Source organism: Marmota monax, unplaced genomic scaffold (genome assembly GCF_021218885.2).
Source record: "Marmota monax isolate L192 unplaced genomic scaffold, Marmota_monax_Labrador192_F-V1.1 WCK01_AAM20220418_F8-fsc00209, whole genome shotgun sequence".
NCBI classification, from domain to species: Eukaryota; Metazoa; Chordata; class Mammalia; order Rodentia; family Sciuridae; genus Marmota; species Marmota monax.
The window spans coordinates 328,355-341,325 of NW_026694493.1; the positions used below are offsets into that span (position 1 = coordinate 328,355).

At 53.4% G+C, this 12,971-nt stretch overlaps 1 protein-coding gene across 1 annotated transcript in view; it reads left to right on the forward strand.

Annotated features, from left to right (window-relative positions):
* The first annotated feature begins 2,322 nt into the window (after positions 1–2,322).
* LOC124075905 (uncharacterized) overlaps positions 2,323–12,971 on the forward strand; it is a 43,244-nt gene continuing 32,595 nt past the window's right edge. Inside the window, exons 1-2 of the mRNA XM_046419562.1 lie at positions 2,323–2,383; positions 2,587–2,676. Coding sequence (XP_046275518.1) covers positions 2,323–2,383; positions 2,587–2,676 — 151 coding nt within the window. The remainder of the gene's footprint in view (positions 2,384–2,586; positions 2,677–12,971) is intronic.

Genomic DNA, 12,971 nt, shown 5'->3' on the forward strand with positions numbered 1-12,971 from the left:
AGTTCCCCTTGAGTTCTCACGGGATTCAGACAGTATATTTTGGGAGACAGAAGCCCAGTGGAGGTGGATTTGGGCAGAGAACGTGGATTTGGGCAGAGAACGTGGATTTGGGAAGTGAACGTGGATTTCCCCAGAACGTGATTGTAGACGGCTGGTGTGAGTTCGGGAATAAAGAGTTGCTGTTTGAATCTACAAGCTGTGTGGTGGCTCGTGATTGTGTGCCCAGCCAGACTGCGGCAGGATAGCCAGCATTACTTGGGTGGATGGGGTTCAGGGAGGGCTTCCTGGAGGTGGTAACAGCTGAACCAAGTGCTGGGCTCTTGCACCACCCTGGGAGTGAGGAGTGCCTCCTGACCCTTGGAATCTAGGCATCTACTTTGCTTCACCTTAGTCCCAGCCCCAGGTCTGGGAATGGGTGGGGGTTGTAGGAAAGGGGAGGTGGTGATGGAGAGTAGCCAGGATGTGTATTCCAGGTAAAGGATCTGCCTTCTGCAGAGGGCTGAGGGTGGAGCCCCAAGTCCCTTCATCCTCCTCTCTGGAGGGGGCAGGGTGAGGGTGGTGCCTGAAGCTCATCAGTCATGCCTAGGAGCCAGATTGCTGTCCCCATCTCCCAGTGGTACCAATGCTTTTGTGGAGAGAGGGCAGCACATGGTGACATGGTGTGGGGAATGACAGGCTCTGCAATCTGTCATGGAACTTCTCAACTTTCCCAGAGCAAAAAATAGCTGACACTTCCCTAGGGCCAGGCAGTGTTCTAAGCACTTTACGCACGTGAACTGAGGTACTATTACTATCAGCCCAAATTCACGGATGGGGAAACCGATGCACAGAGTGGTTGAGTAACTGGTCCAACCGTCTCCTAGCCCACACACCCAACCACGACACTCCTCTTCCTAGTGATCGCTCTGAACAACAGGGAGAGTAAATATCCTTTGGGCTGTTTATAGCAACTCCTATAAGTGTGAAATTCATGAAAGACTCACATTTTGTGTTAAAAATTTATGTACATTTTGCATCTCTTGCAAAAAAAAAAATTCCTGTTTAATAAAAACAATGCTTCCCGCCAAATAATCAAGTCAAATTGATGCTTCAGAGAGACGGGCCCCATTTATCCTGAGGTATCGAGTATCCTCAGGGACACAGGCTGTGTAGCAGGAGAAGCCAGCCAGGCCGAGGTTTCCAAACAGGGAGGGCCTGGGGCTGCAGGGAGGGACCCGGTTGTGTTTTCCAGGGGGCTGGATTGCCTTCCAATCTCTGCCCTCTCACCCTGTCTACACTCCTGTCTCTGAGCTCAGGGTGCATTCTGGGAACATCCGCATGTGAGCCTCACCGTCTCAGAAGGTGGAGGTCTTGTGTCAGGGGCTACTTACACTTGACAGTCCAGGGAGCTACAGTCTTCCCGCTCCTCCTTCCCCCCCCCTCTTGTTTTCTTCTGGAAGAGGTCTCCCCAAGGGTCACAGGAGCCCACACGCAGGAGATCAAGTTTCGGGAACCTCTTTCACTTTAGCTCACAACATTTAGTCCCCTCCATTTTTCTGGTTCCTCTATTTTCTAGAAGTTTTGGTGTTTGTTCACGTTGGGCCTCTGCAGAATTCCCCATGAGTCGTCCTAAAACAATAACAACCACCACCACAAACCCAACATCTCCATCCTCTTCCTTGACCCTTCCCATTTCCAGAGCGTCCCTTCTCCTTGGCAGAGCCTGGGCTGTCTTCCGCGGTTCCAGGCCCGAGCCGCACTCTCCGGCCGCTGCCCAGGAGCTCAGCAGGGCCATTTCCACACTGCAGGTGAGGTCGCCCAGCTCCCGCCCCTCTGATGCTTTCACTCATCTTCTCTGAAGTCTCCTCAGTGTCCTTTATTCACCCAGTGGGTCATTACTGACTCCTGCTATGGGCAGATGTTGTTCTAGGCAAGAGGACCACAGGGGGAACATGACCAAAGTATCTTGTGAAGCTTACGCTACCCAGCAAAGGCAAGCAAAAGGAACAAAGAAGGGTCACCCAAGAAGTCAATAAAGAGTATGCTTTCAGATAGAAGTGCTATGAAGAAATAAAATAGGGCATTATACAAAGTGACAAGAGAAGAGAAGAAACATCAAGTGCAAAGATCCCGGGGTAGGAAAGAGGAAGGAAAAAGGAGGCCAGTGTGGCCATAGTGTGGTGGCTGAGAGGATGCAAAGTGCCAGATGAGGAGGGAGAGGGACAGGGACCAGATCTGGCCAAGTCTGATATTCCACACACAGTAAGGAGTTGGGTTTTCTTTTCCATGCAGTAGGGTGTGACGTGGTCACTCATGAAAAGGTCATCGCTGGCTATTGTAAAAATGGGGGATGGGACCAAGAAGGGGAACCAGGAGACCAATCAGGAGGCACATGAGTGCCCAGGTGAGTGGCGGTGGGGGCTTGGATGGTGCACCTCTGATGGGGACCACACAGACGGAGGGAAATAGATTCAAGACGATCTTAGAGGCAGCCATGGTGGAGTAGAGAATGCTCTAGTCCGGGACCCAGAAGTCCTGGGATCGAGTCCGGAGCTCACCACCTGGCAGCTGTGAATGACCTCACATTTCAGTCCCTCATCTGCACAGTGAAGGTAAAAGGCACCTGCCTCCCAATTTCTCAGGAGGGGGAGATGAAGAAAGTGCAGTGCCCAGCCCATGTCACCTGTGAGAAGGAAGGTAGGTTGGGGGACGGGGGTGGCTCAGCATTGCAGCTCTTCTCTACTAGATGGATGAAAAAGAGTCCCCCCAACTTCTGGGAGTGGGGCCACCCTCAAGGTGACTCACACCAACTCAGTGTCAGCCTGGGGGTGTGGAGTTGGAGGCCATGTGTTGCCTTTCAAAGCAGGGAAGAGGGTTTTGGGGTGCTGGGTGATGCCTAGGCTGGTGGTAGAGGGTGGCCTGAGGGCTGAAGGTGGCTGAGCAGGGCGGGAGGGTCACCCCCTGGGTCAAGCCCGTCACTGTCCTAGGGGCTGGTCTCGGTGCCTTTGGGCATCTGTGCTTCGGTGGTGAGAGGAGGGAGGCTGGGAACAGCTTGAAGACGGAGAGGTTTCCAGAAACCCTCGGCAAGTCTGGCTGTTGACCTTTGGTGGTGAAGCAGGCCGGTTTCGAGTCCTTTCTATGAAAGTCTGGAGCGCAGAGTCCGGCTCCTGGAAATCCCCGCTCTCTGTTCCTTGTTCCTGTGTTCCTCTGGCCGCACGCTGGCTTGTTGTGGGTCTGTGCTGGGGCTCTGTGGGAGGTGGTGATGGGGGGACGGGAACGCCTGGAATTTTATTAAGGCATGAGTCAAAGGTCAGTGGAACAAGAGCAATGTTCCCTTTCGCTCTCTGAAGTGTGGACTCTGGTACCTCAGGCCCACGGGGAAGTGAGGGGACCTAACGTCAGTAGGGCACCTGGGTGTGTCCGGCCATAGGCCAAGCCCTGACATGTTCACAGCACGCTGGTGAAGAAAACCTCACCTCCATTTTTTTTTTTTTTATTCTAGGAACCAGAGGCTCTGAGGGATGCCTCAGGTTCCTGCTCCTACATAAGTGATTCCAGAAAGGCGCGTGTACCTCAGAACCTCCAGAGGAGGGGCCTAGAAGAGCGAAGCTTAAAAGGGCCCCCGGGCAGGTGATGGGCCACCAGGGTCGGAGGTGTCTTCCCTGCCCTGAGCGACTTTCCTGCAGGCCTTAGTGGGTGTCTGTAGGAGCCCATTACCTTAGCAGGATTTATGGAATCTTACTGGATGAGAAACCTGTGCTCGCTGGCTCGCCAGCTATGATGCTCGGGGCAAGTCATTTAACCTCTCTGAACCTCGGTTTCTTTGTCTGTAAAATGGAGATCAAAATGCTTACCCTGCAGGACTGTTGAAGGGTTAGGAATATTGCAGTAAGTGACTCAGCGCAGCACCTGGTTCTGCTGTGCACTGGCACAAAGGGGAGCCATTTGCATCCTACATGGTGTCATTCAGTCATCTTTGTGTGGGGCGAGCTGTGGGATAGCCGCTCCTCTGTGGCTCATGCACCCCTTGCTGAGGCCTCTCCTTGTCACAGCCTGTTCCACTGAAAAAGCAGAGTGCCGGTCACTCCTCTCCACCCTCCTGGAAAGCCCGGGTCCCCACAGCCATTGGGCATTTGCCCCTGGTGTGCAAGGCCCAGACGCTTGGTGACACCCTCTGCTCTTCAGCTGGCAGCCCTGCCCCTCCCTGGTTGGCCTGGGCTGGCTGGGCAGGGGAGCTGGCCTCGTGCTGCGGAGGCTGGCCCTGTGCCCTGCTCCTCTGCCAGCTGGGCGGCTGGGCCGGCAGCAGCTTGGATGGCTCCAAGGCCCGGCGGGGGCCGCTGTGGGCGGCAGCCTCCCTGAGCCCCTCTGTTAGCATCGGGCCATCTGGTGCCTCTGTCCCTTTTTGTGTGCCTGGAGGGAGAGGCTGGGCGGCAAAGGGGGAGGACAGGGTCTCGGCTGGCGTTCTTCTGAATTGAGGAAGGAGGAGTGTGAGAGGAGCAGAGCCGGAAAAGGAGGACGGCCTCCAGACAGGAGGAAGGACAGAGGGAGCCTGGACAGACGGGGCGGGCAGAAAGCCAGAGGCTTGCCTGGGAGAGCTGGGAGGAAGGGGACGACAGGGCAGGAGGGAGAAACCAGAAGAGAGAGCTCTGTGGGGGGAGAAAGTGAGTGTGAGAGGGAACAAGTCCTCAGAAGAGCAGGCTCCACGTCGGGCACGTCGGGCCCCCTCCGTTCCAGGAAAGGGGAAGTGAGAGCATGTGGGCCGGGTCCTTCCTGTCCTGTCCAGGCGTAGGTGAAGGAGGGCGGCCTGGTTGCAGGTGGCATCCCAGCAACCTGGGTCCCACCGCCCTGCCCAGCCTCTAGCTGCAGACCGTTAGGAATATGGAGTTGGTCCCTGGGACTGAGGAGAACAGGTCCCAGGGACACACGAGCCCTTCAATGTGCTTCACTTGGGGTGTAAAGATGTGCATTCACAGGGCTCCGAGAGGAGCCTTGAGGAATTTCACCCTTGGGATTTTACCGCAGCAAGGCCCAGCCCGAGTGGCAGGACACAGACATAACAACCACAAGGTTGTGCTGCTTTGCATCTCTCTGGTGCCATCAGGCTCAGGATCCCATTCTGCATTCGCTGAGGTCACAAAGGACCCCACGGATGGGCTCTTTTCTCCTGGGAGACTATACAAAGTGACCTTGGGTCGGAAGCATCCCTTCCTTCAAGGATCAGAGGACGCTACCCCGAGCTGAGCTCGCCTCCCTCCTGGGCTTTTCCAGGCAGGGCCCCAGCACTCAGGGCTGTCCCCTGCCCTGAGGTACAGTGAGCCTCTTGCTGTCCCCGAATATCCCCTGTCCTTGGCATAAGGCTTTGTCAGCATCTGTCTTCTGGTCCCATGTGAAAGCAGGCCTCGTCACCGTTACTGTCCTTGAAGAAGGACATCCTCACTAAATCCGTGCCTGAGGGTCTGGGAGGGCACCTCGGGCTGCAGCAGAGCCGGTGTGATTGCACCAGTGCATCAGGTCCATTCAGCATCAACCAAGTGCCAGGGTGTTTTTTCCTTCCACCATTAAAGTCACTTGAAGAGCTAGGGTTGACAGCTCTGGGAAGCACTTTGCAGCTTGGGTGGGGGTGGGAGGCGGCAATGCATCCTGCCCCCAAATGGATGTGCAAGTCAGCTTCGGAGGGGTGTGCCTCGGTCGGGGATGGGATCAACGAGGAGGCCGGGGAGTGTTTCCAGCCACAGAGGCACGTTCACCTTGAAGGTCCTCAGGCTGTGGTTCAGAAAGTCCCCAAGGTCACTGGAGGCAGCAGGGCTTGACAGGAGATGTCCATTCAAGTGTGTCTACAGATGCGCTGACAGCTGGCTCAGCTGAGCCACTTGAAGAAGGGACAGAGGTGACTTTATTTATTTTTTTTCTTTTTTGGTACCAGGGATTGAACTCAGGGACACTCAACCACTGAGCCACATCCCCAGCCCTTTTTTGAATTTTATTTAGAGACAGGGTCTCACTGAATTGCTTAGCACCTCGTCCTTGCTGAAGCTGGTCTTGAACTCATGATCCTTCTGCCTCAGCCTCAGCTGGGATTATAGGTGTGTGCCACAGTGCCCAGCTCAGAGGTGACTTTAGTAAACTGCTATTTATTGAGCACTTAAAAGGTGCTGGGGTGGGGATGTGGCTCAGACGGTGGCCCGTTCGCCTGGCGTGTGTGCAGCCTGGGTTCGATCCTCAGCACCACATACAAATAAAGATGTGTCCGCCGAAAACTAAAAAATAAATATAAAAAAAATTCTCTCTCTCTCTCTCTCAAAAAAAAAAAAAATGTGCTGGGCACTGTGCTACAGGTTGTCACGATTAGTACTCTCAGCAACCCTGAAAGGCATGAGCCTATGGCCCAGAGAGGCTGAGGCACTTAACTTGCCATCACACAGCTAGTAAAGGACAATGCCACTGTTTAAACTGTGACCAGGGTACAACAGAGGCTGGGGACTCTCTACTGAGCCATACTGCTAGCTAGGCATTATGGGAATGCAAGGAAGGAGAGGCACTAGTGTTGGGGATGCTGTTGGGGTCAGCAGTGGCTGCCAGGGAAGACCACAAAGAATGAGCAGGATTCTAACATTTGAAAGATGACATTTCTTCCAAATGGAGAACACAGCAGACACAAAAGCACAGGGCTGTTTGGAGATCTGAGCAGGGCACAGAATATGGACCAGTGTTTGGAGATCAGGCCACAGAGGAAAGTGGGGGCCACTTTGTGGAGTCTGAATGTCACTGTGGGAGGTTGTATTTTCTTCAATAACCGTGGGGTCCCATGAAAACTTTGATGAGTGGAGTCACAGGGTCAGGACTGTCCTGGTCCAAAAGAGAAATTAAAGGGAAGAGGGTGGTGTGGGGCCAAGGTGGAAGGCCACTGCAGGGAGTGGGGGTGGAGAGGAGGGTGAAGGGGCCGTGTCTACCCAAGGTCACTTTGTATAGGGACGCTGTGTGGGCAGGGTGGGGGACAAGTGGGTGAGAATTGGGAGAAATAAAAAAAGGACTGACTGTTGGCTGAGAGGATGGCGGGTTATTTATAGAAATGAGGAAGTCACAGAGAGGTGGTGCTTTCGGGGAGGACGGAAAGGAGAAGGGGGGAGGGGATTTTGATTGGGAGCCTGTTGAGGGTCAGTTGTTGGCTGGGCATCAGGGTCAATGGGGCTCACTGATCCTCAACCCCAATCCCCATGTGCGTGTGTTTGGCCTTTCTGCTGCTCCCTGGGTGCTGAGCTCACTGTCTGGACCCTCGTCTTACCTCTGAGCCTCCCACAGCACCAGAGCCTGGGGCTCCCGGGAGCTGCAGGGCTGGAGTGGCCGCTGGTGCTGAGGGTCAGAGGCACCTGTGTGGACCCTGCCTGCTGGGGACTTAACTACAGTCCCCAATGTGGGTCCCTTGGACCTTCAGGGAAGTCACATTTTAAAAAAAAATATATTTTAGTGATAGATGGACACAATATATTATTATTATTATTATTATTATTATTATTATTATTATTATTATTATTGTGTGGTGCTGAGGATGGAATCCAGTGCCTCACGCATGCCAGGCAAGCGCTCAATCACTGAGCTACAACCCAGCCCCAGGGACGTCACATTTAAAGAATTTCCTTCACCAGGACCCATCAGGGCCTACTGTCTCTTCCCCAGGGAAGACCTCGCCCATCCTTCTGCGGCCTTGCCTGGTGCCAGGGGCCACAGGGGCCTGATACAGAGGCTGGCTGCAGGGAGTGGGGAGACAGTTTGGTGGGGAGACAGTTCAAGAGGCCATGACAAAGGCTGGCTGGGTACGAAGCCCCCATCCTGCCTGGTGATGATTCCTCCTCCCTCTACTCACCCATCCGTGGCCCCTTCTCGAACACTCCACTTGCACAAGGAAAAACCCTTTTAAATTCAAATTATAGATTTGGATTAATTCCAAGTCCTAGTGAAAAGATAGAGCTCTAGGAAGAAGCAAACTGTAATGGAAATAAGATTTTTTTTTTAATCTGATTAATACAATAGCTAGGCTCCAATCCCCGCCCCAAGGAGTCAAGAGTCAGGGCAGGGTCCGGTGGGTAAGCAGGCAAGACAGCAGAGGAGGGGCCCATGTCCAGACTTGGGGAACTTGTCCCCACAGAGGCAATGCCTCAACCAAGACGGAGGTAAGTAGGCAATTGTCCCAGAAAGGTGGGGGACAGGGAACAGTTCTGGGATACAGGAACAGCAGGAGAAAGGCCGGGAGAGGGTGCCCTGGTCCACGGAGGCACCAAAACGCCATCCTCCTGAGAGACCAGGTGTTTTACAATGCTTGTCCAGCCGGGCACAGTGGTGCATGCCTGGGATCCTAGCCACTCAAGAGGCTGAGGTGGGAGGATCCCAAGTTTGAGGCCAGCCTCAGTAACTTAGCTAGACCCTGTCTCAAAAGAAAAAGGACCAGGGATGTATCTCAGTGGCAAAAGAACCATGCATTGAATCCCCAGTACAGAAACAACAAAAAAAGCCTGCCTAGTGGGTCTCGATGTTGACCATGTCTTAGAATCACCTGGGAGCTTAAAAAATAAAACTGCAGCCACCTGGGCCCCACCCCCAGAGTTTGGGATTTACTGGGTCTGGAGAAGGGCTTGGGCCTTGGCATTTTGAAAGTTCTCCAGATGGTTCCAGTGGCTGGGGACTCTTTGGCTGTTCTTCAAGGGCGCGAGGACTAGAAGCTGCAGAGCAGAGTGGCAAGTGGGGAACAGTGGTCCTTATTTCTTTTCTGTGGCGCTGGGGATGGACCCGGGCCTTGCACCTGCTAGGCGGAACCAGGGTCTGATGTGCAGTGGGGTCTTAGGCAATGGCACACACTTAGGCCGGCTTCCCTTCACTTCCTCTCCCCTCCTCCTCTCTATTCCTGCTGCCACCACCCTGTGCTGGCCCCTGTGCCTCTCCAGATTTCTGCAGTGCTCTGCAGCATACCCCTGCTGCCTGACTGGCCCTGTGGGAAAGCCAGTGTGACATTTGCCCTAATGCACAGGGGCCTCCGGTGGTCCCCTCCTTCTCACCTGGTGCTCGGGCTTCACCTCCCCCTTCTCCATCAGGAGAGCCTCTTGTAATGCCCTCCCCGTCTTTGTTTCCCCACCTTCTCCACCTGAGCTCCCTGTAGTTCCTGGGTGGAGGCTTTGCCTTGGCTCCCAGCATTCCCTGTGCCCCTGGCCTGCACTGTATGGTGCCCACGACTCCAGTGGAACCGAGAGGTGAGACTCCAACAAACTCTGGCCTTTGTTCCCCAGGCCCGATGGCTCTGGCACACAGGGAGACAGCGATGAGTTCATGAGCACAGCTGGGGTGAAGACATGGCCAAGGTCTCTCTCAGAGGGACATGGGATGTGCGCTGCTGCTCTTGATGAGGAGATTGTGGTTTGCTGGATGATGAGAGAGACTTGTCAAAGTCACTCTGCAAATGACAGAGTCGGCTTAGAGGTCTCAGGTTTGGGAATGCCACCACAAGTATTTTTCTGGCTTCATGTTGAGGAGGGACTTTCATAGTGTAGGAAATTGGGGGGACTGCTGTTTGCTCTTCTACCCCAAATCTTTTCTTCGGTCTGTCTGATTTTACCCCAGGTGTTCTGCCTTTGACTTTCATGAGTGTAATTTTAGAGACTCCTGGGAAGGCTCCTGCTTTTAATTGTCATTTCTAAACTGGGCGTGGTGGTGCATGACTGTAATTCCGTCCACTTGGGAGGCTGAGGCAAGAGAATGGTGAATTTGAGGCCAGCCAGGTCAATTTATCAAGACCCTGTCTCAAAATAAAACTGCAGATAAGGACTGGGGATGTAGCTCAGTGGTAGAGCACTCACCTAGCCTGTGCAAGGGCCTGTGTTCAGTCCCCAGCACCTAACCAAAGAAACAAGAAAAACATACAAAACACCTGCAGGAGCCGTCCCCGTCAGGAGCCAGTTTCTTCAGCCCTTGGTCTCCTGTCTTGGGGGTCAGGGGGTGGGATGCCCTGCAGAGGGGGTCACCCAGGGACATGAGGGGCAAGTCTGCCAGTGGTATGCTTCTGCCTGTGTCCCTGCATGTCTGCATGTGGCAACAGCCCAGTGTGAGGGTGAGGGCCACATGCCTGGGCATGTCCTGTGGGGTAGGCTGGCTGGGAGCCCAGATGCATGAAGACCAAGGGATCTTTGGGAGCAGTGACTGGCTTCTGCAGCAGGCGCTCTGAGGGTCAGGGACGGGAGATCTGCTGGGGAGCAGCGATGGATATTGACAATGGTGGCGGTGGCAGCAGCATTTATTGAACACCCACTCAGTGCCTGGCCCTCTGCTTAGGTCCTTTATACATACATTTTATCCCATAGCTTGGTAAGACACCCACTTTTCAGTTTACATTTTTAGTTTACAGACAAGCAAACTGAGTGTCCTGCACCAACCATCTTGGGAGCTCCCATCAGTCTGAGCCCTGACCTCGAGAATCCTTCTAGGGACCTCCGGAAATACTGGGTGGGGTTTGACAAGAGGGGGACTAGAGCAGGGGAGGCTCAGAACTAGCCAAATGCAGGTTCTATTATTCTTGCTCTGGGGCTGGCAGGGGCAGGGAGATCTCAGGTTACATTCATAGACCTTTAAAAGATGGAATTGTTTTCACCCTGGACTTACAAGACAATTTCTTTCTCTTTTTATTTTTTAGTTGTAGATGGACACAATCTTTATTTATTTTTATTTTTATGTGGTGCTGAGGATCGAACCCAGTGCCTCATGCATGCGAGGCAAGTGCTCTGCCACTGAGCCCCAGCCCCAAGACAATATTTCTTTAGCCTTCACTCCTAAGTAGGTCTGGCTTTCTTTAAAAGTGCTTCTTGAGGTGGCTTCTCTGGGCCAGTCTACTCTGAGCAAGGACAAAAACAAACAGCTTAAGCCCTTCTGAGCTGAACTACAGGAGAACACACATCCTGGAGTGTCATAGTGGCCCAAGCTGAGCCTGAGTAAGCAGGAGAGATACTGATTTATAAGAAGAAGCTGATGGGTGACGATGTGGTGTGCAAAAGGGTGGCCCTCCTCCTGGTTGGGTAGGGCAGCTCGACATGCCTTGTGTCCCAGTTATTTATAGTCTCTTGTTAGGAACTGGAGACCCCTACCCTCGCAGAACTCCTGTTACAAACAAAGGCAGGTCATGAAGCTAAGCTAGAAAAGCCTGTCTATAGCTCAAACCCTCCTGCTTATGATAAAACATGGTGGGAGCGACTCCGATGTGAAGCTCATGTTTCTCATTCCTTTGTTATGACGGGGAAGCGCCCCGCTGGAGGGGAGTGTTGCAGTCATGGCTAGAAACACAGCTTCTTTTAATTTTCAGGTTGTTAGTACTTGGCAAGGCCTCTGCCTCTTTCTACCCCCACCCCTGGTGGATCTTTCTGGAAGGTTCCAGCTCTCCCTTGAATCCTAGGCATGCGCCTGTGCAGACAGACGGACTCACAGACAATATAGAGATGCACGGCAGGACCACACCTCGCACAGTTCCGGGCCTCTGTGTGCATGTGGCCCCTCTTATCCCCATAGTTTGTCTCTGACTCCATGAGACGCTCTTCCCTTCTTGGACTTCCCTAAAGTCTGACAGTGCAACGACTGCTAGTCCTACTCCACGATAACCTCCCTTCAGATCCTGTCTCCCCCCCCTTCCCTTGCCTTCTCTCCATCACCAGCACCTACCATCATTTCTCCAGACAAGGGCAGTAGCCTGGCTGGCTTACTCCCCATCCCTGCCCTGTCCCCACTTCCATCTCCCTCACAAGAGCTGGAGTGAGCTTTGAAATGCTCCCTCCTTTCCTGCAGCTCCCACCTGGACAGAGAGCCAGGCCTCTCCTGGCCCTGGCCTCTACTCCAGGCCTCCTTGCCTCTCTTTTCTTAGACACCCCGCAGCCCCTGGTGCCTGAAGGTCCCAGTTTGCCCCTGGCTCCGGCTCCTGCTCTGGCCTTTCTCTGGGTCTTGAATCCTTTTCCTCTGTTGCTTCTCTTGTCTGGCAGGAGTTGGTTTCAATCCCAGGCCCCTCGGTGGAGTCCTGCTTGGTCTCCCTTTCTAGTCTGGCCCCCTCTCCCCTCTTATGTGATCCTATTTGTTTCCTTCAAGGAACAAATCACAGTCCTCAGTGCTCTTGTTATTTAGGTGTGTTCTTGGGTGTCTTGCGTTTTTCCACCAGAAAGTCACCCTGGAAGCCTGGCTTTGCCCAGCTTGTTCCCTACTCCAGCCTAGAACAGCACTTAACAGTGAAGCTCATTATGAATGTTTGCTGAATCAATTAGACAGGTTAAATGAATGAAAAAAAAAAAAACCAAGTTCCTATGATAGGGAAACCTGACATTGGGAAGAGATTCTGGGAAATAGCCCTGGTGGAGGAGGACCCTGCTGGCAGGGTGAAGGGGAGGTGTGGAGGCACAGGCTGGGGTCAGTGTCCAGGACAGTGGTGGTATAGAGCCTGATGCTCCGGGAGAGTCCCGGGGAGGTAGAGTCACTGGTGTAGACCTTGTTGCATCTGTGCTTATAATGAAGAGGGCTAGAGGGCTATACAGTTCAAACACAACCCACAACCCACTTTTGCACCGGTATTAAGAACATTAAGAATAAAGTGGCTGGAGCCGGGCGTAGTGGTGCACGTCTGTGATCCTAGCGACTCGGGAGGCTGAAGCAGGAGGATTGTGTGTTCAAAGGCAGCCTCAGCAACTCAGCAAGACCCTGTCTCTAAATAAAATACAAAAAAAAAAAAAAAAGACGGGGGTTGTGACTCCCTGGCTCACTGGTTAAGTGCCCTTGGGTTCAAATCCCTGTACCCACCCCCAAAATAAACAAACAAACAAACAAATAAATAAAGTGGCTGGGGTGAGGATAACCACAGCTGAATTGGTTTTAAATATGCCAAGGCCTGGGCTGAGAACTGCGATGGGAGCCAATGCCTGCACACCTTTGGGGTGTGACTTCTTTTGTGCCACAATGGGGATAACTGGCCCGTGAAAAGAACC